Raw genomic sequence first — 24,262 nt, forward strand, 5'->3', positions numbered from 1 at the left:
TCAGAACCGTTGGAAATGGCAGAAACCTCTGGGCGTAAGCTGATCGTTGAAGTCTGCAACGCCAAGAATTTAATGCCGAAAGATGGTCAAGGAACGGCGAGTGCTTATGCCATGGTGGACTTCGACGGGCAGAGACGGCGAACCAAGACCAAACAGAGAGATCTCAACCCGGAATGGGACGAGAAGCTCGAGTTTCTAGTCCATGACATTGAGTCCATGGGCTCCCAGATACTGGAAGTCAATATCTACAACGACAAGAAGAACAGTGGGAAACGAAGCACTTTTCTTGGCAAAGTCAAGATCCCGGGCTCTACCTTTGTGAAAGCAGAGCCGGAGAACACACTCGTTTACTTCCCCTTGGAGAAAAGGAGCGTGTTTTCTCAGATCAAAGGCGAGTTGGGATTGAAGATTTACTATATCGATGAAGACCCACCAGCTGCTGCGGCGGCGGATGACAAGAAACCGGCAGCGGAGGAGAAGCCGCCGGAAAAGCCAAAGGAGGAGGAAAAGAAGCAAGAAGAGGAGAAGCCGAAAGAGGAGATCAAACCAGCAGAAGAAGACAAACCGAAGGAGGAGGCTAATAAACCAGCAGAGGACAAGGCCACTGTAGCACCGGAATCAAAAACAGAGGAAGCAGCTTCTTCAGCGGTTGCTGCTCCGCCGCCAGAGGTTGAGAACCCGCCGATTGCTTACTCTGAGAAGCCAAATCATCAAGACAAGGTTGTAGAGAGGTCGACGGATGTGAGGATTAACGAGATGGAGCTTCAACCATTGGCCCGGGATAGAAATCGGAGCGCGTACGATCTCGTAGTCAGGATGCCGTTTCTTTTCGTGAAAGTTGTCAAAGCCAAAAGAGCAGACGCTACTACAAATCCATCGGCATCTCTTTACGCCAAGCTTGTAATTGGTACGCATACCATCAAAACCAAGACACAAAGCAGCAACAAAGATTGGGACCAAGTCTTTGCTTTCGACAAAGAGGGTCTCAATTCCACCTCTTTAGAAGTGTCTGTGTGGGCCGAAGAGGAGATCAAGAAGGAAGGAGAAGAAGCTCCCACTCTTACAGAGACTAGTCTCGGAATGGTGTCTTTCGATTTGCAGGAGGTGCCCAAGCGAGTTCCACCGGACAGTCCTCTAGCTCCACAGTGGTACACTCTCGACTCTGAAAAGTCTCCGGGAAATGACGTCATGCTCACTGTCTGGATCGGCACTCAGGCCGACGAAGCATTCCAAGAGGCTTGGCAGTCGGATTCCGGCGGGTTGATACCGGAGACCCGAGCAAAGGTTTATTTGTCTCCGAAGCTCTGGTACTTGAGAGTAACGGTCATCCAAACCCAAGATCTCCAGCTAGGCTCGGGATCCGAGGCTAACAAGAAGGTTCGGAATCCCGAACTTTCCGTGAAGGCTCATTTCGGGGCCCAGCTTTTCAAAACGAGTAGGACCTCCGTGGGGTCCACCTTGTCGAGCTCATCCAACCCCACCTGGAACGAAGACTTGGTTTTTGTAGCAGCCGAGCCGTTTGAGCCGTACATGACTGTGACCGTAGAAGATGTAAGCAACGGTCAATCTGTGGGGCACACCAAGCTTCACGTGCCAAGCGTTGAGAAGAGAACAGACGACCGTGCGGAGCCCAAGTCCAGATGGTTCAACTTGATTGGTGATGAGGCGCGTCCTTACGCCGGTAGGATACACCTGCGGGTTTGTCTAGAAGGAGGCTATCACGTGCTGGACGAGGCTGCTCACGTGACGAGTGACGTCAGAGCTGCGGCAAAGCAGCTGGCGAAACCTGCCATCGGCTTACTTGAAGTCGGAATTCGCGGGGCCACCAATCTGCTTCCGGTCAAGGTCAAAAATGGGATGCGTGGGTCAACTGATACTTACGTGGTTGCCAAATATGGGCCGAAATGGGTCCGAACCCGGACGATTCTGGACCGGTTCAACCCGCGGTGGAACGAGCAGTACACTTGGGATGTGTACGATCCATGCACTGTTCTCACTATCGGCGTCTTCGATAATGGAAGGTACAGGCAACCCGAACCCGAGAAAGATATTCGGATCGGAAAGATACGAGTACGGCTATCCACTCTTGATATGAATCGTGTTTACATGAACTCGTATTCTCTTACTGTGTTGCTTCCCGGTGGGGCTAGGAAAATGGGGGAGATAGAGATAGCCGTTAGGTTTTCATGCTCGTCGTGGCTGAGTGTGGTCCAAGCCTACAGCACCCCAATGCTTCCGAGAATGCATTACGTGAAACCAATGGGCCCGGCCCAACAAGACATTCTACGACATACGGCTATGAAGATTGTGACGGCTAGGCTGGGGAGGTCGGAGCCACCGCTGGGTCAGGAAGTGGTTCAGTTCATGCTCGACTCGGATACACACGTGTGGAGCATGAGGAGAAGTAAGGCCAACTGGTTTCGGGTGGTGGCGTGTTTGTCACGTGTGGCGACACTCGCGCGGTGGATGGATGGGATTCGCACGTGGCGGCATACGCCCACGACGGTTTTGATGCACGCGCTGCTGGTGGCTGTGGTGCTATGCCCGCATTTGATACTTCCGACCGTATTCATGTACGTCTTCCTCATCTTATTGGTGAGATTGCGGTATCGTCATAGAGTGCCGTCAAATATGGACCCTCGGATCTCTTATGTTGACGCCGTGAGCCCTGATGAGTTGGACGAAGAGCTTGATGGGTTCCCCTCCACTCGACCCGCAGACACGATCCGAATACGATACGATCGACTGCGGGCTTTAGGTGGGAGGGCCCAAACTTTGTTGGGCGACGTAGCGGCCCAAGGAGAGCGTCTGGAGGCCTTGTTTTATTGGAGGGATCCCAGGGCAACCGGAATCTTTGTGGTGTTCTGTTTCTTGGCGTCTTTGGTGTTTTACGTGGTGCCGTTCAAGGCTTTTGTGTTGGGGTCAGGGTTCTATTACTTGCGCCACCCTAGGTTCCGTCACGATATGCCATCACTTTCCACCAACTTTTTTCGGCGACTTCCATCCTCGTCTGACCAGATCATGTAGATGATCTCGGGTTTTATTGGTGAAGATCCAAGTTCACTGGCTCATAAAATGTATTGGGTATTTCTTTTTGTATCCGGCTACATCATTTCTTATGTAACTTGAAATAATTATAAATGATTCATTAAGAAAAAAGTGCTCGTTTTTGAGTGTGGTCTGAGGGTGAGGTTGGTGAAGAGTTGGGGTTTCAATTTGATGTGGAATCTGACGGTTGAGCTTGAGCCTTCACAATAATCTCATGACTCATCAACTTTGGAAATTCATGACACTTAAATTCAAGACATTTGAAGCCATGAGACAATGTTAGGACAATTGTGGTGGTGTACCCTTGTATTGTCTTGGACCTATGTGTTGATTTACCTAAATGGGCTGTTACTTAGACTCGGGTCGGGTCCTCCAGTTATCAAGTAACTAGGGTTGGTTAGTCGAATAACTATATAAGGCATACTTCCTCCTTTGTAAGAGCTATCCAATGAATGAATATGAGGCAGACTTCCAATGAACAACTATATAAGGCAGACTTCCTCTTTTGTAAGAGCTATCTAATGAATGAATATAAATCTTTAACTTATTTTCCTTTCAATTCTCTGTAATTTATTTTTTCAATTTCTCTTCATGGACTTCCGTCCTAACAGACAACAAACATCATTCTTGACACTTAAAAAATAGTCGTTTTTCATAAATTAACAGGACCACTAAAGTGATTGTATATTCTTTGATCCTATGTTTTCTCTCCATCTCTTATGTTTTCGCTTTCATGCAAGAATAGAAAAATAATAAATTAAATCGTAAGTAATTATAAATGATAGATTAAATTCATTTAGACTCCTTAAATGTTAAGATTGTGTAATAAAGATTGAAAGTGAAACCTCAAATCCTACAAGTTTTGCAACTCAACCTCAACTAGTGACAAGAAGAACATGCACACACCAATCGTGTAAGACCTGAATGAATGAAAGGTTTGCCTCATTGCCTGCACAATACAAAAAGTATAAATACTATAAGATTGTACCCAAATAAGAATAAATATCCGAATAGGGCAGCACTCAAGTCTCAAACTAACCAGAAGATCTGTGCGATGGTTTATAAATATCCCACTGCGATGCATCTATGGGATAGACGACAACTATTTATATTGTTTTAAGACGCACCTAAACGATGTCCGTTTTTTTAAAAAAAAATTTATTTTTCTTAAATAAAAAGTTATGACTCATGAACGATTCCGATTACTCCCAGACTTTTGCTTCCCTCTTTTCGAAAAAAAAACTTCTTGCTTTTCTTACGATTTGGGTTTTAATGGTTACTTAAAGCAAACACCGACTCTTTCGTATACCAAAGAGGAAGAGTGTAGTTTCACTGCTAATACAAGTCTACAACTAAGCAGAGTTTCCCTGTCTGTGCTTAGCTGATCGATGATCATGATCATGAAGCATTGCTTGTACTTGAACCCGTGGTTGGAGTATCAAGCAGCTGCGAATTTCACGAGTCGCTTTCTTAATCTAACAGCTTGAATTGGAAAACTAGGTACCGCCATTGCTCTCTTCTCCTTAATTCTTTGTACCCATTTGAAATGAATTAGAAGGCAAGTTTTAACATTCATCTGTTGTGATTTTGTATTGGGGTTTATGGTTTATATTAAGAAAATGAAAATTTTGTAGTCTTAACTGTTAAGCCTAGTCCCTGGCATAAGACAAGGTTTGTTAATGGGTGAGCAACTTATGGGTAGCATAAACCATAAGGCCTAAGCTATTGATGAATATTCATTGTTGGGGTAAGAGGAAATTGGGCAATGTAGAAACTGGGCATAACATGTTTGTTTGGAAAAAGGCAGTTTTAGAATCCTAATTGACCAAAGAAGCTACTAACTTTTAAGGAAATTACTGAGTGATTCTCCAATTCTACCTGACTAGGAGCCTTGTTGGGGTTAGTGAGAAATGAGAATGCATGAACTCATCTCACTGATCTCTCTTGCTTCTTTTTTGTCTTTCGTGTTTTGTAGGTGTATGATAAGTTTTTAGTTTCATTGTTCTTCTAAATTTTGGTATCGACACGCGAAAGAATTGATAGTTCATGATGAGTTCTCATAAGAGGATGAAAAGTTTTGAACCGCTGAAGAAGATGAAGAAAATTGGCAACCGACTGGGTACGCTGCTCATCAGCTCTGGGAAGACAGAAAAAGAGTTGCCTGTAGAACAGAGTATCTCGGGTTTGGCTGACATCTTTGAGAACAAACATGATGATGTTGCTAGCTCAGATGCACCAATATTGTGTGAGAACCAGAATGCAGAGTGTTCTAATAATGAAAGCAGTAATGCTAGCACAAATTCATTGATGAGTACCAGTACTAATTCATTGATGAACAGTACTAGTACTAGTAGTCATTCAAGAAGTCCTTTTGGATGTGGTATCTGTCTTGAAAATCTTTTCCTGGAAGACTCATTCTATGTCGAGGGCTGCGACCATCTTTACTGCAGGCAATGCCTTGTTAAATTTGTAGAGTCCAATATCCAAAACAATGTCACATCCATTGGATGCCCTGAGCCGGGATGCATGGGAGTATTAACCCCTGGGTACTGTCGTCCAATCCTTCCTAATGACATCTTTGCTAGGTGGATTCATGCCTTATTTGATGATAATGGGGAATCTTCTAATCCTAAAAGTAATAGTACTAGTACTGGTTCATTTAAGAGTGTTACCAGTACTGATGAGCCAGGTAGTACTTTTATATGTGATATGTGTATTACGCCAAGTCATCTGGAATACTCATTTGATGTCAAGGGTTGCAAACATTTTTATTGTCGGCACTGCATTGTGAATTTTGTAGTGTCCAAGCTCCAAGACAATGTTACATCCATTGTGTGCCCAGAAAGAGGCTGCAGAGGAGTCTTAAACCCTGAGTACTGTCGCACTATTCTCCCAGATAGCATCTTTGATAGCTGGGTATTTTTATTGGATCAACATGGGCAATCTTCAAATCCTGACAGCAATGATGCTATTACTTTTACATGTGATATATGTGGGGAAGCAATTCTTCATCTGGAAGACTCATTTGACATAAAGGGTTGCAATCATTTTTACTGTCGCCAATGCGTTGTTGGTTTCATATCATCCAAGCTCCAGGAGAATGTGACCTTTATTGAGTGCCCTGAACCAGGCTGCAGGGGAGTGTTGGATCTTGAGCACTGTCGTCCAATTCTTCCAAACAAAGTCTTTGATTTGTGGGTTCATGCCTTATGGAATCAAAATGAGCAATCTGCTAATTTTGAAATTTATAATGCTAGTACTTTCATATGTGAATTCTGTGTTGAGGCAGTTGGTCTCGAAGAGTCATTTAGTGTCAAGGGTTGCAGCCATTTCTACTGTCAGCAATGCATTGTTAATTTTGTAGTGTCCAAGCTCCAAGAGAATGTGACATCCATTGAGTGCCCTGAACCAGGCTGCCAGGGAGTGTTGGACCCCGAGTACTGTCGTCCAATCCTCCCAAATGATGTGTTTGATCGGTGGGGAAAAGCTCTGGTTGAAAATCTGATCACTGGATCTGAGACTTTGAAAGCCTTCTACTGTCCCTTCAAGGATTGCTCAGCTATGTTGATTGATGATGGTAATAAGGTTATACAGAAATCAAAGTGTCCATATTGTAAGAAAGTGTTCTGCGCACAGTGTAAGGTTCCTTGGCACGCGAAGATCGACTGTGTGGAGTTTCAGAAGTTGAATGAAGATGAGAGGGGAAGGGAAGATATCATGTTAAGGAACCTTGCGCAGAAGGAAAAATGGAGGAGGTGTCCAAGTTGCCAATATTATGTTGCAAAGAAAAGTGGCTGTTCATACATCAAATGCAGGTCATGAGTTAATTTCTGAATTCTGATAGCTGCTTCTAATTCTCTGCACATTTAAAATTAATTCTTTAAAGGCCTAAGTTGAGTTAGATACCATTACTTGATACTGATTTGATTTGTAGAGATGATTTCTGCTTTTAGATGTCTCTAATAGAGGAAACGATCATTATAAACATTAGTAACACAAGTGATCCAATGTGGTTCACTTTGGGAAACTCTATATAGTCTAAGGTACAGGAGAGGACTGAAGGCTCTCTTCGATATAGGTTAGGAAATAAGGTATAAGGTTCATTCTAACTTCTACATTTTAATGTATTGTACTGTATCATATTGTCTTCTTAAGATTAGTGGTGCCTCTTTCAACTAAGATAAACATCACCGGTACTGATGGATATTCAGTTTGTGTTTTTGCAGGTGTCGATTTGCTTTCTGCTACCATTGTGGAATAGCAGCTCCCTTAACTGATCATACTCGTTTATGTCCAAGCTGTAAGCATTAAGACAAATGCTCCATGTCTCAGAATGGTGTTTTGGACTTTAAGGTGGTTGGATTACACAGTGAAGGGCAACTCAGCTATCACTGTGCCTCCTGATGTCATAATATTAGTCATCAAACTTTATTATATGGCTCTTATTTGTACAAAGGAAAGAGTGAAAGACATACTGGGGTTGATGATAAGGAAACACTCGTATTTGTGAAGTTGAGATGAATGACTCGTAGAATTTACCATCTCATTCCCTTTACTGATGAACCTCTCATTCTCACCTCATTCTGCAAGTGATTATTGTCATCTTTTGACATGCTTAACTTCTCTTGAGTTGCCGGTCGCTTGAGTCTAATTTTTGGACAATTGTTGTTTTGTTGGAGATGTTACTACATTACAACATATCATATTTTGTTCAAATGACCTTTACATTTTTTTTTTAACAGGAACCTTTACATCATTCTTTTTTTAGAAGCTCAATTTTTGAAATATTGTTGGAGATGTTACATTAGCGCAAGTATAAGGTTTTGTTTGAATTGCTATCTTCCTCTTTTTAGATCGTGATTTATGAACTATTGTTAGAGATGTTGCGATATAGTCTTATGTTTTAATTCAAACTACGTACTTTGAAACTAATATGTAGTATACTTTATTGAAATTAACATCTTATTAGGTAACTATTAAAATAACATAAATGACTTTTCTTTTCCTTTTTTTTCTTATCCAAATCACAAAGGGATCTTGAAGAGGGAGACCATGTTGGCTCAAAAATACGGGGAGATTCTTCTTTCCACGATTTCTTCAAATTAACCAACAAGAATAATATTACTCCAACTGATTCGGCGGAAGTAAAACCCGTCCGTAAAATCACTCTCTACGGTTAAAAAGGGATTTTCGTATGTTTAGGAATTTAAGGATTACTCTTTTTTTGTTTGTGCCAAAAGCCCATTTCGTGTCTCAAAAATATAAAAGAACCCATATCGTGGTTTTACAGTGGGTTAGCGTGAAGATCATGACCGAATAGGGTTTCTGAAAAGAAAAGAGAGAATTTGAAACTGTCATTGGATCGTTGAGAATGACAATGTTCAAAATTCGAAGTAGGAGTAGGAGATTCATCAGGAGACCCAAACTGGAGGAGAAAGTAGTGTCCCTATCACGGACCGATGAGATCGTGAACATGGAAGACGATGTGCTTTGCTTCACACCAAAGAGGTCGTCGAACAACTTCAATGTTGTCGATGAGAACAGAAACCTTAAATCAATTAAGGAGTCTATCAAGGCCTCTATTCTCAAATCCCCAGGTAATTTCATCGACCTTTCTGATGAAACTATGAACTATGATGATGAAGAGCTTGAAGTTCTAAGGGTTCGACCCCGAAATATTACATTCGGAAAGCGAAGAAATAAACCCAAACCCTTTAGTGGTCATTCTGTAACCGAATATGGGGAATCTTCGAATTCCAATTCCAAAAAGGACTCATCATTTTTATGTGAAATCTGCGCCGAGCCTAAGCCTAGGAATGAGTCATTTGGTATAAAAGGTTGTAGTCATTCATATTGTACAGAGTGCATGATCAAATACGTGGCATCCAAGCTTCAAGAAAACATTACAAACATTAAGTGCCCTGTTTCTGATTGCAAAGGGTTGCTGGAGCCGGAGTATTGCCGTCCGATTCTGCCACCTGAGGTGTTTGAGAGGTGGGGAAGTGCATTGTGTGAGGCGGTGATTCTCGGGTCTGAGAAGTTTTACTGCCCCTTTAAGGATTGCTCCGGGATGTTGATTGATGATGGGAAAGAGGTCATAACGCAATCGGCGTGCCCTAATTGTTGGAGAATGTTTTGTGCGCAATGCAAGGTTCCTTGGCATGCTGGGATTGACTGCTTCGAGTTTCAGAAGTTGAACAAGGATGAGAGGGGAAAAGAGGATATTATGTTGAGAAAACTTGCGCAAAAGAAAAGGTGGAAGAGATGTCCCAAGTGTAGGTTTTATGTGGAAAAATCAGAAGGTTGCCCGTTCATGAGGTGTAGGTGAGTTTATATAGTCTTGTCATTTGATTTATGCTCTTATTATGGTATTATTTACTCGTTTTATATTAAATCATCTGTAGTTAATTACTAGCTCTATTATGTTTGGTTTAGTTTCTACTAATGAACCTTGGTGAATAAGAGGACTACAGGCAGTGTTTGCCTCATATTTGATATACACAATAAAAAGTGATCGAGTCTTCCGCCATATATATCTTAGGTTAAATCCATAAATTGACCCAAAGATAATGCACTAGTTAAAGCACACTAATGTGTAAGACTAAGACGTAAGAATCCATATAACACATACCATTTGCCCCAAAGTTTGGCAAAATAGACATTATGTATGTTTACTCCATACTGGACAGGCAGTTTAGAACTTTAGATAGGCATATATACGTACCCTGTATATATATTTTTTCAATTTCTCTAACACTGTTTCAAATTGTATAGTTCAATTAATCCTTGAGTGCCTTATAAATGTCTGTTTTGGGTTGATTGCGCAGGTGCCAAACTACTTTCTGCTATAGATGCGAACACGTTTTGAAGAGCGACCATAATCACTATTGTCCCAATTGTAAAGGCCGCTGACATATTGTGCAATATAGCTGGTTAAATATGAGGAATTACAGTGCCAAAAGAAATTTTATCCGAATTCCTCCCATTTGCTGATAGATATAATTAGAGTGGTGAACTTGAAGGTTGTTAAACTTATCTTTACATTCTAAATGGTTTTCTTATCCAAAACCAAAGTACTAGCTAGAATGTTCGATCCTCATAGTTTAATCAGCTACAAAAGTCACAATCACAATGCGATCTCACGCACTGGTGAGGGAAGACCTGCAATATTTATTCGATCAGGGCTTGTCTTCCACCATGTACTGCAGGAGAGGTATCTTGATATATATACCTTTTTCTTGATTTGAGTCGACTGCTTATTATGATTTGTAGAATACTAGATGTGGCGGCGGATGCAGTCGGAGAATTAAGCCCTCTTGTTTATTTTCCAGTTGCACATGGAACCGACGAGCTTGAAGATTGGTTATTCATGGACGATGCTATATTGAGGTCGGAATATTGGAAAGCTAAAACCATCACCAACCAATTCAACCAAGTCTCAATGCCTTTCAGCTTTTCTGTTTTTAGAAGAGATATCGATGCATGATATATGTTACATCCGATCATGAGTTAAAACTATAGATTTCGACAAAGAATTATTAACATTTTGGATGAAGTTTTGTTTGCTCGATCAATGTCTTTTGCAAACGATAGAACTAGTGTTTTTTTCATTCAAGTTATCAATTCGGTGGACGGAAAAGTTCACTCTTCAACTTGTTATTGCTGAAAAACTACCATGGTCATAATCTGATAATTGATGAACAAGAAAACTATTCTATTCTCAGAAGATGAAGAAAAGAGAAAGCAATACTTGATATTTCTGGTTATTGATACAAAATCAAAGATGAAAGTGATAAGCTTTAAGAGAAAAGAAACAGATTTGGCTTGATATGTAGAGCCGGAAGGCGACTTGTTCTCCAAGTTGATTACGTCACCAGTGGTGCAGATATGGATTGGACCTGCAAGGATATGGACTGGGCTTGCTGCACTGGGCCTGTATACTCTTAACAGTTATGACAAGCATTCACCCATGGAAGAGATTGGCCAACAGTGTCCATGAAGACCAGTTTCTGTATTTTGATAAGTTGTGCATATCAGTAGAACTGAATGCAGCAAGTTATTACTGATCAATTTTTATAGAGATTTAAGTGGTATCAATTGGAGAGGATATAACAATGGCCTTGTGATGAAGTCAGAAAACTGATATAGTACACAACAAAAGTGTCCCTTGAAATATGAACTTCAAGACGTGAAGTCAGAACCTTAAGAAAGTAAAGCTGAATGCGAACTAATATACATGTTTAAAAGATGCATAATTTGAAAAGCTGGTATATATGATCACACGTTTCACACCTAATGTATAAAACCTAGAAATGGTTATCGAGTGAATTGAAAACTAACTCGTTTTGAAAAAGGTCCAAAGCAATGTACATAAGTTTCCGACTTACTGCTACTAATGTTTTAAAAAACGCGCCTCCGGCGCACCTTAGGGTTCAAAAGGTGCGAGGCGGTGCCTTGATGGGTCAGGCGCTGCAGAAGGCGACGAAGGCGTAGAAAGCGTCGTCGGAGGCGTTCAACTTATTATTATTTTTTTTAACGCCAAGACGGCGTCGTTCTGGTGGAATAAACTAGGTCGCTATTAAAGCCAACATTTTGAGTCGTTTAGTAATTAGCATTCAGCCTCCTCCTCCTCTTCGCAGACTCTTCTCCCCCTCGTCGTTCTCTCGCCATTTCTTTTTCCTAATTAAAGGTATTTCAACTCAAATTTGCTTAAATTCCTGCTGGGCTAAACGGGTCTCATCACTTTCATGTTCTTTGATTTTAAACGAATCCTTTTCTTTTTGTGTTGGAGGGAGCCAGGGATTTCAATCCGAGTAATCAATCTTCGAAACCCTTTTCAATTTCGATTTGGAAGCATATCTATGCTTTTTTGGTAGAATTATGTGGAAATCATGGAAGAGGAGCCTCCGGAAATATGTGGGAATTAGGTGGTACCGGGTTCATAATATCATGAACTATGATGAAACTAATTTATCGGAGTTCTCTGTTGGATTACCTCTAATATTGTAGTATTACAGTTTGTGAAGCCCTTTGGCTCTTTCCTAGAAATATTAGTAAATGGTAGATGGGTTTTGTATACATGCAAATTCTCCTTAGATACTATATATATATATATATATATATATATATATATATATATATATATATATTGCTCTGCTAGTACTTTGATCTGTCAAGTTGAAATCCTTGGATTTGTTATGTATGTTTGGTGATTTGGTTGAATTGCATGGTTTTAGACTTTAGTACTTGTTATGAAAGGATTACTATTTATAATGCTTGTTTTGGTTACAATACATGTTTCTATATATAAGAGTAAGTATTAGATGAATCCAGCTCATTTAACGAAAGGCTTACGCCTCAAGGCGGGCGCCTTGCTGAGGCTCTACTTGGAATGCCTCGGCTGCGCATTAGCCTTTTAAAACATTACAGCTCACTACCACTTATTTTCAGGGTGTAATGCCTGTTGGGTTTGAATGAGGACCGACTAATGCTGGTGCATGCATGTGTTTAATTGTAAATGAGTCTTTTCGAATTCCAATGTTTAACGTTAGCCTTTCCATCTCTGTTTATAAGAATCATTCGACCTAATCCTAAGAAGTACGTCTACTCTTTTCGTGAAACAAAGAAAGAAAACCCTAGCCCTTCTGCAGCTTTTGTCATCATGGAAGGGGAAGCTTCCAGTTTGGTGAAGGATCTAGTTGTTTGTGAGATTTGTGCTGAGGACAAGTCTGCAAACGACTTGTTTGGGATTCACAAATGCAGCCATTCATACTGTAGGGACTGCGTAAATAATTACGTGGCATCCAAGCTTCAAGAGAACATTGCAAGCATTAGCTGTCCTGTTCCCGATTGCAAAGGATCGCTAGAGCCCGAGCATTGTCAATCAATTCTCCCTCCAGAAGTGTTTGACAGGTGGTTAAGTGTATTGTGCGAATCTTTGGTTCTTGAGTCTGAGAAGTTCTACTGTCCCTTTAAGGATTGCTCAGCGATGTTAATAGATGATGGGAAAGAGGTTATACGAGAATCGGAGTGTCCCAATTGTAGGAGATTGTTCTGTGCGCAGTGTAAGGTTTCCTGGCATGCGGGGATCGACTGCGCAGAATTTCAGAACTTGAATGAAAATGAAAAGGAAAATGAAGATATTTTATTGAGGATCGTTGCTCACGAGCAAAAATGGAGGAGGTGTACAAATTGCCAGTACTATGTTGAAAAATCTGATGGTTGCTCTTACATGAAATGCAGGTGATCGGTTAGACCTTAATCTTATGCTATTTGCTTCCTCATTTTCTTTATAATTGTTTTCTCTTGGAACTTCACTACTGAAATTACTAGAGTTGATTAATTGCTAGCTATCACTAAATATTCATGTTTGGAATTGTTGCAGATGTGGATATGCTTTTTGCTACAACTGTGGCGTAAAAGCTCCCTTAGGTTCCCATACCTTTCATTGTCCAAGCTGTAAGAACTAAGAAGTGATTCGGTATTTGCTGTAGTACGTACTAGAGATTGAGCCAGGCCGCTCAGTTGCACTATATATAGAGAGGGCTTTCACTGGAGTATCGGAATTTTTATTTCTAGATTTAGTTGATTTACATTTCTGTAAAATCTGCATTGTATGCTTGAATGCACTGTTGAACTTATCCTTGGTTGCATTGGATTTTAATGAAAGTTTGAATGATTGATGGGTACGTACGGTGTGGATGAAACATTTTCTTTATCGTTGAACGTTGGTACAGAACTTCTATTTCTAATTAAGGTCATGGCTGGGTGTAAGTAGGACTTTGGGACTTTGGGGTTAATTTGAGTGTGTGGAAATAATGCACATACACCTGTCAATTTAGTATCCGACTACTCTATGAAGTTCTTTCCCATTGGTTTCCACTCGTATCAATAGCGAATGTAATCAAATATTCCTATGTAATTGGGTTTTGTACATAGAATCCTAATCTAATTGACTTACGTAGTAGTAGACAGCATCGTTAGGGTTTCTCTCAGTTTTAAACTCGTAGGTCTTCTTGCAGTACGTTTATGATATATATAGTCGAAAGATCATTCTAAAACCCTAGCTAGAGTAATCAAGGGCTTTAGAGAGAAGTGACGATAACAAGCAAGAACCCCACAATGGAGCACAAAGCTTCCGAGTCTCATAATGAGATTGTGAACAATGAAGATGATGCCATTTTCTCGGTTTCAGATGAGGGCATACTAACTCCTCCTCGAACCCCTCCTACTGTTAATAACTTCATCTATGAAGACGAAGAAGAAGAAGATGATGATCATGAGCCTACTCAGCCTAGGAGAAAGCGAAGAAGAATCGGAGATGGAGAATTTTCTCCAAATTTGGACACTTCCAATTCCAACAACGAGCCTGCTGCAACTTTTGTTTGTGAAATCTGTGCCGATGACAAGGCTTCCAACGAGTCGTTTGGCATCCAAAATTGCAGCCATTCATACTGTAGAGACTGCATAAAGAATTACGTAGCATCCAAGCTTCAAGAGAACATAACAAGCATCAGTTGCCCTGTCCCTGATTGCAAAGGGTCACTAGACCCCGAGTATTGTCGTCCAGTTCTTCCACCTCAAGTGGTTGAGAGGTGGGAAAGTGCTTTACGTGAGTCAACAATCATAGTGTCTCAGAGATTTTACTGTCCCTATAAGGACTGCTCGACAATGTTGGTTGAGGATGTGACACAGGTTGTGATGGAATCGGAGTGCCCTAATTGTAAGAGAATGTTCTGTGCACAATGTAAGGTTGCGTGGCACGCCGGGATCGGCTGCGAAGAGTTTCAGAAGCTGAATGAGAATGAGAGGGAGAAGGGGGATATCATGCTGAGGAACCTTGCTCGGAAGAATCGTTGGAGTAGATGTCCAAAGTGTATGTTCTATGTGGAAAAAACGTGTGGCTTCGATGAAGTACGGTGCAGGTCAGTTTCTCATTTGATATATTATTGCCTTATTTTGTTTGATCTAAATCATCCATTTTCACACACCATATAGTCATATACACAATTACATGTATAATATATTTCATTGTTTCCTAGTATATATTTAGCCTCCTGAGACCATAAGAGATCTCGACTTAATGGCATTGTTAAATCTGACCCCAAAAAAAAAAATTCGCATTGTTAATTGATTAATTCCGAGTCTTTTTCATGATCGATTATTACTTGCTTTTTTTTTTTTCCGGTTTAAATTTGTTCTGATATTCTATTTATTTTGAATTGCTTGCTGCAGGTGCGGAAATTGTTTCATCTACGCACCCGGACAAATTTAAGGAAGCAATATGGAGTTATGGACCTGTATGATAGATTTAAACAAGCAATGTTCTTTTCTCATTAGGAAACGAAAACCAGGGGGATTAATTAAGTTTCAGGGCTTCTGCGCTACCTTCCATATCCCATATCTTCTTCGCATATCTTCGTTATATTTGTATAGTACTGATATCCTATTTGCTTTACCTCTTTCATTTTCATAACCATAATCCTATATATCCTCGTTATGTATAGTGATGCGTATCCTAGCTATTTGCTTTATAATCCTATGTATGGTTAATTTGCTTAGATATATGTACTATTGACCGGGGTTAAAGATGAATGTCGGTTAAGCTATAGCTATTTTTTCGATCTTTAACCAAACCCATTTTTCTTTTACCCCATGGAAAGAAGCAAAGCTATATATAGCTAGTGGTTCGTAGATTTATCTTTCTACCCAAAATAGAATATCTCTGATACTTTAGTTTGTTTGGTTTAGTTGTGTTGATAAAGTATATAGTTGTTACATAGTATGTAACAACTATGTTCGCACTGAGAGATTCTTAGGTAGGTGAAACACATACCACGTCCACTGAGAGATTCTTAGGTAGGTGAGTATCATTGAATTTCTGGATTCGTACTGTAGTTTGTTTGGTTTGTGTTGAGAAAGACAAATTGGATGTTTTATTGATGGGTAGGGTTACGTATGAATGAAATGGTAAATACGTTAATTAGATATGTAACAATCATGTAAAGAGATTCTTTATTACTAGCTATGGATATGGAAAGTAACATCTCATCTAATAGTACATCGATAATATTGGAATTGAAATCAAACGCAATTTAATGGGGATCGTGTAAAGAATCCTAGCTAGTAGATCTTCTCAAAATTAAGAAAAAGGTCGGATAGTTGCGGAGTTGCCTTAGGGTATAGGGCTCTAGGATTACTTTCAGTTTTATACCTGTGACTCTGTGAGGGTGTCGGGTTGGTTTCCGAGTATATTAAGATAGGAAGAGTATACTTGTGTGCGTCTCTTCAAGTAAACAAGGACCGGATCGATTTGGAGTGTGTGAATGAGAAGCAAGAAAGGATCCTCAGTCGATTCTCAGTCTCATATTGAGATCGTGAACATTGAAGATGACTACCCCTTCTTCTCCACACCCATTTCTCGTATAGACAAAGACGAAGCAATCTCAGCTGAGGGCAAATCCACTCCTGCAGTCAACTTCATCGACCTTTGTTATGACGACGTCGACGATGAAGATGACGATTGTAGGGTTCTTATGTTTCAACCCTCCAACACTCGATTCAGAAAGCGAAGGAAAACCGAAAATGGGGAATCTTCCAATTCCAATTCCGTTCCAATACCAAGAATGATTTCCCATCTTTTGTTTGTGAAATCTGTGTTGATTACAAGCCTGCCAACGAGTTATTTGGCATCCAAAATTGCGGCCATTCTTATTGTAAGGACTGCATAAACAATTACGTGGCATCCAAGCTTCAAGAAAACATTACAATCATCAAGTGCCCTGTCCCTGATTGCAAAGGGTCACTAGACCTTGAGTATTGTCGTCCAATTCTTCCACCTGAGGTGTATGATAAGTGGGGAAATGCTTTATGTGAGGCTGTGATTGTTGGGTCTCAAAGGTTTTACTGTCCCTTTAAGGATTGCTCGGCACTGTTGATTGATGATGAGCCTGAGGATGTTGTAAGGGAATCTGAGTGCCCTAATTGTTATAGAATGTTCTGTGCGCAATGTAAAGTTCCATGGCATGCCGGGATTGGCTGCAGGGAGATCCAGCAATTGAATGAGTATGAGAGGGAGAAGGAAGATATCATGCTCATGAACATTGCAAAGAAGAAGAAATGGAGAAGATGTCCAAACTGTAGTATTGTAACACCCTGACCCAAGTGTTAAAAGAATAAACGAATAAAATAAATAAGGAAATCCTAATTCGAAAATGAGATAGGATCTCATTATCAAACAAAACGATAAATATTTTTTTGTCGTGTTGGGAACCTAAATTTTATTTTATTAATTTGCGGCTGCACCTAAAACATTGATCGGGCTGCCTACGTACCCTTTTTAAAGGGATCAAGCCACTCGTAGTTCAACACTCTAATCTACAACTTTACCCTTCCTAACCACATCACATTTACCACCATAAGTCCAAAATCAAAACCATACTTATGCAAATCATCAAACATGCATTCTTTCACCTTGAATCCAAGTTTGCTAAGCATTCTAACTAGTCTTTACTATGGACACCCATTAGATATACTATGGACACCCACTTCAACTAAAACCAATCCCAAATCCATACATAATACTCCAATATCCACTTCCACATATCAGCACAATCCAACAACTGTCTAACAGTAATATTCCTATACCCGGTTATTAATTTTAACCGTTAATATCCTAGTCTTTGGAAAATCCGAAACCTAACCAACATTACTCCAAAAATTGCTAACTTTCCACCAATGGGTTTCTACCATTTTTAGCAATTTAATAAGCATGAAAAACTGCCCAAAAAGTGGCAACACCGCCGCCAGCTCCGCCGGCGGCCAATCTCCGGCCACCCCCAATCGTCACCAAAATTTGACAGAACCTTCCTCTCAACATTTCGAACAACTTTCATGAACAACACTAAGCTCAATTCTAGCTCTAAACAGGTCAATCGAATCAAAACACAATAAAGAACCCTAGAGCTTCAATTATACATTTCACCTTAACATGATCGAATTTGGACCAATTCTTTTTGAGGGAATACTCACCTTGATGAGAGCTACAAGATGAGCTAAGAGTCACGAACTTTGGTGGCCGGAGGAGAAATTTCCGGCGAGTGGACCATCAGGCGTTCCGGCGGGATTTCTCATGTCCGGCAGCGTCACCGACTCGGTCACCGGCCCAGGAAGGAAGAGGGAGCGACAAGGGTCCAAACGGGACCAGTCCGGCGATCTCTAGTGGCCGGACGGCGGCAGGTGATGGTGGTGAAGCCGGCCGGTCCCGGGGAAACTCGGGAGGGAGGAGAGAGGAAGGAAAGAGAGTGGGCGGGGGAGGGGGTGTGTTGGGCTGCTACACACACCCGGTCCAACTTTAATACCCACATCCAAAATAAAGCCCATCAAAAATTTACCCCAACCAACATCGTAACTTTCGTTTTTAGACCATAACTTCTTGATACGAACTCCAATTTAAGCATGCCACGTGTCCACGAACTCGTATTAACGTCCTCTACGACTTCCATGAAGGAAGTCTTCCCAAATTATCGACTTAACGAAAAGTCAACTTTCTGGGTCCTTTACAGTAAAACAGTTACAATAAACAATAATTGAAAATTTACTGTAAACTTCATAAATTCACAAAACATAGCTCATCACTCCGAAAAATAATCCAGGCATACCGGTGAGCTCGTATAAACGTGTACTACGACTTCGGAGTTTTAAATCCACCATTTACCGTTTTCAAAAACAAACTCGAGCAAACACTATTTAAATCTCTGAACGCGAATAAAGAAAAATCCGCGGTAACTCATAACCCCGAACAGTAACCTTTTAGGCACGGGGTATTACAAATATCTATGTGGCAAAATGGAGAGGTTGTGACCACGTAAGATGCAGGTCAGTACCTCTAGCTCGTTTCAATAATTTGTGCCCTAACTTGGTTGTTTCTTGCTACTTGTTATTGGCACTCACATTGTCACATACAAACTGAATATCAAATTACACTTCGTCTGCACTTTTATCTGTAATTAAAACTTTGTAATAATAGTAATTTGGAGTGTACAGTATTGGCGTGTTACTATATATAGTTTTGTTTCTAAATTATCCATGGTATAAAAAATGGTTGTGAAAATGTGAATTGTACAGTTGCAGGGTTTTGGGCTTCTGAGTTTGATTTCTTTCAATGGTACACTGTGCTTCTATTAGTTGTGGATTCTACATAATTTCTAGGGTTTCTTGTAGGTGTGGAGTTAAATTCAATTACTCTAAAGTGGCACGGATAGGTGGCAAAGAACCTTTCACAATGAAGAAGCCCGGTAGGAAGAAGCCCTGTAGGAGAAGGGTCTTGTTCACTTTTATCGATGAGTTCAGACTGAAGTACTGGGAGGAACATCCGAACCAGTCGGCGGCTGCCCGGAAAGCTGCTGTTGAAAAATGGAAATCTATGTCTAAATCTGAAAAAGCATCTTATACAGCCATGGTGAGGAAGCGGTGACTGAATTTAAAACATTAATAAGTTTGTTTGAGAGCCGTAAGAGCTAGCACAAATAATTTTAAGAATTAAATTCAGTTTACTCTCTCAAATGTGGAATAGTAAATTGTGATGGTGGCCGGATATTACTGGCGGAGATGGAGGCTATACTATTAAGTTCGCTTAATAGAAAAATGGAATCGTTGTTTGATGCTTAGTTACTGACTCGCTTTTCTACTTTAAGTTCTTTGTTCATGTGTAATGAGAGACAAAAGCAGAGGGATGATTTAAGGTTTCAATGCTTATGCTACCAGATTTCTCATATCAGTTTGTACTCCATGATCCTTTTTATGTTCATTGGTCTTACAGTTTGCTTAAGTATGCAAAATAAAACTCTTTATTGTCACTCACCCTATACATTCATCTTAGTCGATCAACAATTTCATTAAATATATAGTGAGAAATGGAGAAGTAGGAATGCTTTGGCACTTCCATTTCCATATGTAACATGATGTGTTTGCTTCTCAATCCTTGTGTAAGATTGACTGATGCCTACTAAACTGACCTCAGTAATTACCTTGTGGTAAAATATTACTGATATTTTGGTCAACAGGGAAGTGGTGAAGTTGAACTTCCCACTACTAGAGTCAAACAACCGAAACGCTATTTTCATGGCATGTTTTGAAAAGCTCATGGAAAATCTGTAACGTTACAGCCAACAGAAAAAATCACCAAGGCTGTACGTCTTGTAATGCTTTTGTACACCCTCTGAAGATAACCATCTGATTTTGAAAACTCACATCCTACAATTGTGGATCTTTATTAGACAATATACAAGACAGTAACCGTTGCACACTGCTCATTACTACTTGCATACTGCTACTGTAACCGTTGCATATACTCTCTTGGCTTCTCTTCTGGGTTAGTCTCTCCCTAGCTTTCATTATCGCGCACCATTCATTCTTTTAAAACCAGTATATGCATGTACAATCACTCAAGTTCAATGTCAAATGTAGAAGAGTGGTTTTCCTGCTTTTCTCTCAGTCAAGTCATGGATCATGTTAATACCATGGAATGTTAATCGATCCCTACTTGAATTTAGCTGCTATCAAGATTGTAAGAGGCTAGCTAGATACCTTACTATTTTTTTTTTGTCTGTTGTTAATTAGTCTTGGTCAAATTGCCATAGATCTGTTTCATATGAAATTATGATGAGGGTTATGTATATATTGCAGGTAAATTTAGAGGTTCTTTTACCTTATGAGTTATAAGAGGGCTTGTAGTTTAGACAGCTGTGTTATTGTTTCTAATTTCTGATCAAATTCACATTCTTTTGGTTTCTATCACCATGTGTAGCTGTTAGTTTCATTTCTGTAAGCTTATTGCTTCTTCAATTTTTATGAACTTTGTTTTAGGTGAAGCCAGCATAAAATCAGCTGAGGGAGTCTTTTTAGAACCTTTGCCGTTGATGATGGACGAGATTCTTGATCATTTTTTCAGTTCCTCATCATGGACAGATGTGGATGTGAAGGAAAGATCGTGTTTGGACTGTTACGAAAATCCACCAACAAACGAAATGCTTCTCAGTTCAATTGGAGTAGGTATAATTGAAGATGACAGCAATAACTCTGCTACAAATCTGAGCAACTCAAACCAAAGCATGGAGAGCATGGCTGCACAGTCTGCTAATTCATCTGTTGCTCATGAGTTTGAGTCAGATGCACAAGACAATGGTAACAACTGCTCGGCCAACTTTTCAAATGATCAAATGGGGCTGCACTATGATATGGATGGTAACATGGTGAGATCAACATCTGTTTCGTGCCTAGAGCCACAAAATGTGAGATGCAATTGCTGTGAACAGTCTGTCTTTCAGAGACTAAATGGAGATTTTGAAAACCCTTCTCCAATTTCTCAGCTGTGGCCTCTTCAAGCTTATGAGGGTGTCTCTTCTTCTCTTTGTCCTCCTGGTATGGGACAACAGAAGCTGTGCAGTTACAGCAGTAATGATATTTATGAGTTGTCTGATTTAGTCACCACAGAGGTATAGTTAGCTTAGTGTCACTTGTCTTTGGTGGAATGTAATTTGCTTATTATTTCTGGTGATTGAAATGTTATAACTCATTGATCCTGTTGTGAAATATAGAAGGTAAAGCAGGAAATGGGAAACTATCCTTTGCCCACTTTTGCTTCTGGGCCTCAGATTCCAATGGCAATGACTGGATTGCAGTCTTTCCCACAGGTACTTGTGCAGTTCAGCAGTTATGCTTAGCTCCACATTTCTATTGAATTTGAAAGGTTGCTGTTTCTTCTGTGGTTTTAATATGTTCTCAGATGATTGGTCATAAGGTTTTTATATTTTCGATAACTTGCAGACTACATCAACTAGCCCATCTGCTGAATGTATTGGACCTAGAAAGCCTCGTATAAGGGCACGTCGAGGCCAGGCAACTGATCCACACAGTATTGCTGAAAGGGTCAGTTAAATTTCATTTGTAGCTTTGGATTCTTCACTGCATTGTCTGTTTGAAGACCTGAACCATTAGGATTTAGTCTTGAGTGGAATGGACTGAAAAGAACTCTGTCTTTTGAACATATTTGCAGCTTCGGAGAGAGAAAATAGCTGACAGAATGAAGAATCTGCAAGAACTTGTACCAAAGTCTAACAAGGCACGCTCTACTTTCGTTTGTCTTCTCATCATTTCTTGTACATATAGGTGTCTTACGTTGAGACTTAAGCATTTGATTTACTTTTTTTTGTTTCTTTACACGAGTTGATTTGTGAAATCTTAACGTCACAATAATGTCTATATGTAATAATAGTGGCTTCACTTTAAAGTACTGATCGATAAGCATATGCATGATTTTTCAGACTGACAAGGCATCTATGCTTGATGAAATCATCGAGTATGTCAAGTTTCTTCAGCAACAAGTCAAGGTAGGATGGAGAACTTTGCTTTTTAGACTCCTTTCTTTAGAAATAGGGTGGTCCTTGTAAGTGTGGAACTCGCTATATAATATGGTGGTTTCATTCTCATAATCTCATTGAATGGGATTTGCACATATGTAAATGTGATTCCTGTTACACCGCTTTAACTTGGTGCTTAATACATTTGCAGGTTCTAAGCGCACGCAGATTGGGAGCTACAGGGGCTAAGGTACTGTCCTAAACCCTTCTCTGAACTTCTGTTCTATATGTTTGGATGTTGATCCTGCATATTTCAGAGTTGAAAATTTTAAAATTTCAATAGGTAACAATCAAGAACACAAGTAGGCTAGAGCTGGACAGTATATTTGATAATGTAATCCACGTTTCTTCACCACCTATCTTACTTGATTAATCTCTTCTAACCAAGTGAATTTATGTCAGGGGACCAATGGGATGTCAGATTTTCCGTCACTTGGTCATGACATTTCTTTCAATGAAATTGCTTTTGAACAAGTATTGAAGCTGATGGAAACTGATGTGACAAAGGCAATGCAGTACCTTCAAAGCAAAGGTCTCTGCATGATGTCCATCGCTCTTGCCAATGCCATACTGACCGAAAAGGAATCTTCACCGCCTCCTGATTCTGCCGAGAATTCAAAGAACTCCGGCTTCACTGATGATGGCTTTGTTCACAACCCCAGCAGCAGCAGTAGCAGTAACAGCACCACCTTGCCTGGCACCGATCAAGCGGCTGCGAATCCATGATGGTTATCATGGTAACTTAAAACACAAGATACCAAGTGCACAACTTATGATGATCCTTTATCATTTACCTTTGAGCAGCTATAGTTGAACAACATTAGTTCCTAGTTTGGGATAACAGTAACTAGTAACTACATGATGAGTTTGTTTCTATATTTTTGAACCGTTTTGGAGAGGTTATTAATAATTTTTGGATTGCTGAGGAGCCTCATCTCATGAAACAAATGCTTACTTCATCTCCTACCTCATATTCAACCATCTGAATTCATAAAGGTTCATGCTTCACGTCTTCATTGTTTAGAGTTTAGACTAGTGAAAATGGCAGCTAGCTAGCTGGAACAGAAAGTTCAGTCACGTGCCACGTGGCGTTGCTCACGTGTGGTTTTCACAGGCCTTCACTGATACCGGTCCAAAGTTTAGGGATTCTTTATGTAGTTCACTAATTGATTTGGGTTAATTTCATCCGCATAATGCTTCAATTGAGATGAAAGAGAAGTGTGAGATTGGTGCATCTAGTTTTATTTTCTGTAGAACTTGTCTTGCTGTCCAGTGCAACCTACTTGTTACTAAAAAAACAGCTTCAAAACAAATCTAGGAAGGCACATCATACATGAAAAGTTGGCTGATATTTTAGAATATGGAAATCCAGACCCTACACCCTCATCATTTAATAATTCAATTATGAAAGAGTATAGTTTTAGTCCTCCTCCTCAAACTTTACTTTTAATTTATTATCCAAATTTTTAAAGTACCTTAAATTTCTATTATTAATAATACAAGGTATTTCCGCTTAAACAAAACATATGATACACGAGACATAACATAAAACGATTATAAATGGTATATTGATATTGAATCTTGCCTAACGTTGTAGAAAAAAATCTCCCAGAGTGTTAACCAAAAAAAAAAAAACTCCAAGAGTAAAAACAATGATTAAACCAAAAATGGAAGAAAAAAAGGTAGAACATCAGTAATTGCATTTAATTATTAGTCGGTGAATCACATTCCAGAGTAATGTTTTCCAGTAGGAAGCACCAATATGTGTAGGATTACGCATGCGGTTGACATTTCTT

At 40.0% G+C, this 24,262-nt stretch overlaps 6 protein-coding genes across 6 annotated transcripts; all 6 read left to right on the forward strand.

Moving 5' to 3' along the window:
• The first annotated feature begins 15 nt into the window (after positions 1 to 15).
• On the forward strand, positions 16 to 3,095 carry LOC101308411. The gene has a single exon (XM_004287628.1). The coding sequence runs from the start codon at positions 16 to 18 to the stop codon at positions 3,025 to 3,027; it is 3,012 nt and encodes a 1,003-aa protein (XP_004287676.1). The 3' UTR covers positions 3,028 to 3,095.
• Positions 3,096 to 5,115: 2,020 nt separating this feature from the next.
• Positions 5,116 to 7,382, forward strand: LOC101297294. The gene is made up of 3 exons (XM_004288963.1): positions 5,116 to 5,737; positions 5,849 to 6,863; positions 7,275 to 7,382. Exons 1-3 carry the CDS (start codon positions 5,116 to 5,118, stop codon positions 7,357 to 7,359), a joined length of 1,722 nt encoding a protein of 573 aa, XP_004289011.1. The 3' UTR covers positions 7,360 to 7,382.
• A 1,037-nt stretch (positions 7,383 to 8,419) lies between these two features.
• LOC101297587 (probable E3 ubiquitin-protein ligase RNF217-like) lies at positions 8,420 to 10,577 on the forward strand. The gene is made up of 3 exons (XM_004288964.1): positions 8,420 to 9,372; positions 9,876 to 10,261; positions 10,380 to 10,577. The coding sequence occupies exons 1-2, from the start codon at positions 8,420 to 8,422 to the stop codon at positions 9,958 to 9,960; spliced, it is 1,038 nt and encodes a 345-aa protein (XP_004289012.1). The 3' UTR covers positions 9,961 to 10,261; positions 10,380 to 10,577.
• Positions 10,578 to 12,578: 2,001 nt separating this feature from the next.
• On the forward strand, positions 12,579 to 13,633 carry LOC101308705 (probable E3 ubiquitin-protein ligase RNF217-like). The gene is made up of 2 exons (XM_004287629.1): positions 12,579 to 13,290; positions 13,433 to 13,633. Exons 1-2 carry the CDS (start codon positions 12,710 to 12,712, stop codon positions 13,515 to 13,517), a joined length of 666 nt encoding a protein of 221 aa, XP_004287677.1. The 5' UTR covers positions 12,579 to 12,709; the 3' UTR covers positions 13,518 to 13,633.
• A 536-nt stretch (positions 13,634 to 14,169) lies between these two features.
• Positions 14,170 to 15,353, forward strand: LOC101297880 (probable E3 ubiquitin-protein ligase RNF217-like). The gene is made up of 2 exons (XM_004288965.1): positions 14,170 to 14,923; positions 15,283 to 15,353. The coding sequence occupies exons 1-2, from the start codon at positions 14,170 to 14,172 to the stop codon at positions 15,351 to 15,353; spliced, it is 825 nt and encodes a 274-aa protein (XP_004289013.1).
• Positions 15,354 to 16,373: 1,020 nt separating this feature from the next.
• Positions 16,374 to 23,484, forward strand: LOC101298168. The gene is made up of 9 exons (XM_004288966.1): positions 16,374 to 16,577; positions 16,718 to 17,186; positions 20,914 to 21,542; positions 21,645 to 21,740; positions 21,874 to 21,975; positions 22,103 to 22,183; positions 22,371 to 22,436; positions 22,483 to 22,656; positions 22,869 to 23,484. The coding sequence occupies exons 1-9, from the start codon at positions 16,374 to 16,376 to the stop codon at positions 23,190 to 23,192; spliced, it is 2,145 nt and encodes a 714-aa protein (XP_004289014.1). The 3' UTR covers positions 23,193 to 23,484.
• The last annotated feature ends 778 nt before the right edge of the window (positions 23,485 to 24,262 follow it).

This window comes from Fragaria vesca, linkage group LG1 (assembly GCF_000184155.1).
Source record: "Fragaria vesca subsp. vesca linkage group LG1, FraVesHawaii_1.0, whole genome shotgun sequence".
NCBI classification, from domain to species: Eukaryota; Viridiplantae; Streptophyta; class Magnoliopsida; order Rosales; family Rosaceae; genus Fragaria; species Fragaria vesca.

Excerpts from the sequence above, each read along its gene's own strand:
- LOC101308411 (XM_004287628.1), top strand. The coding sequence starts at position 16 with ATGGCAGAAACCTCTGGGCGTAAGCTGATCGTTGAAGTCTGCAACGCC.
- LOC101297294 (XM_004288963.1), top strand. The coding sequence starts at position 5,116 with ATGAAAAGTTTTGAACCGCTGAAGAAGATGAAGAAAATTGGCAACCGA. Across the intron at positions 5,738-5,848 it reads TACCAGTACTGATGAGCCAG|TGTCCAAGCTCCAAGACAAT; the intron begins GTAGTACTTTTA and ends TGAATTTTGTAG. Across the intron at positions 6,864-7,274 it reads TGTTCATACATCAAATGCAG|GTGTCGATTTGCTTTCTGCT; the intron begins GTCATGAGTTAA and ends GTGTTTTTGCAG.
- LOC101297587 (XM_004288964.1), top strand. The coding sequence starts at position 8,420 with ATGACAATGTTCAAAATTCGAAGTAGGAGTAGGAGATTCATCAGGAGA. Across the intron at positions 9,373-9,875 it reads TGCCCGTTCATGAGGTGTAG|GTGCCAAACTACTTTCTGCT; the intron begins GTGAGTTTATAT and ends TTGATTGCGCAG.
- LOC101308705 (XM_004287629.1), top strand. The coding sequence starts at position 12,710 with ATGGAAGGGGAAGCTTCCAGTTTGGTGAAGGATCTAGTTGTTTGTGAG. Across the intron at positions 13,291-13,432 it reads TGCTCTTACATGAAATGCAG|ATGTGGATATGCTTTTTGCT; the intron begins GTGATCGGTTAG and ends GAATTGTTGCAG.
- LOC101297880 (XM_004288965.1), top strand. The coding sequence starts at position 14,170 with ATGGAGCACAAAGCTTCCGAGTCTCATAATGAGATTGTGAACAATGAA. Across the intron at positions 14,924-15,282 it reads TTGGAGTAGATGTCCAAAGT|GTGCGGAAATTGTTTCATCT; the intron begins GTATGTTCTATG and ends TGCTTGCTGCAG.
- LOC101298168 (XM_004288966.1), top strand. The coding sequence starts at position 16,374 with ATGAGAAGCAAGAAAGGATCCTCAGTCGATTCTCAGTCTCATATTGAG. Across the intron at positions 21,976-22,102 it reads CACACAGTATTGCTGAAAGG|CTTCGGAGAGAGAAAATAGC; the intron begins GTCAGTTAAATT and ends ACATATTTGCAG. Across the intron at positions 22,184-22,370 it reads ACAAGGCACGCTCTACTTTC|ACTGACAAGGCATCTATGCT; the intron begins GTTTGTCTTCTC and ends ATGATTTTTCAG.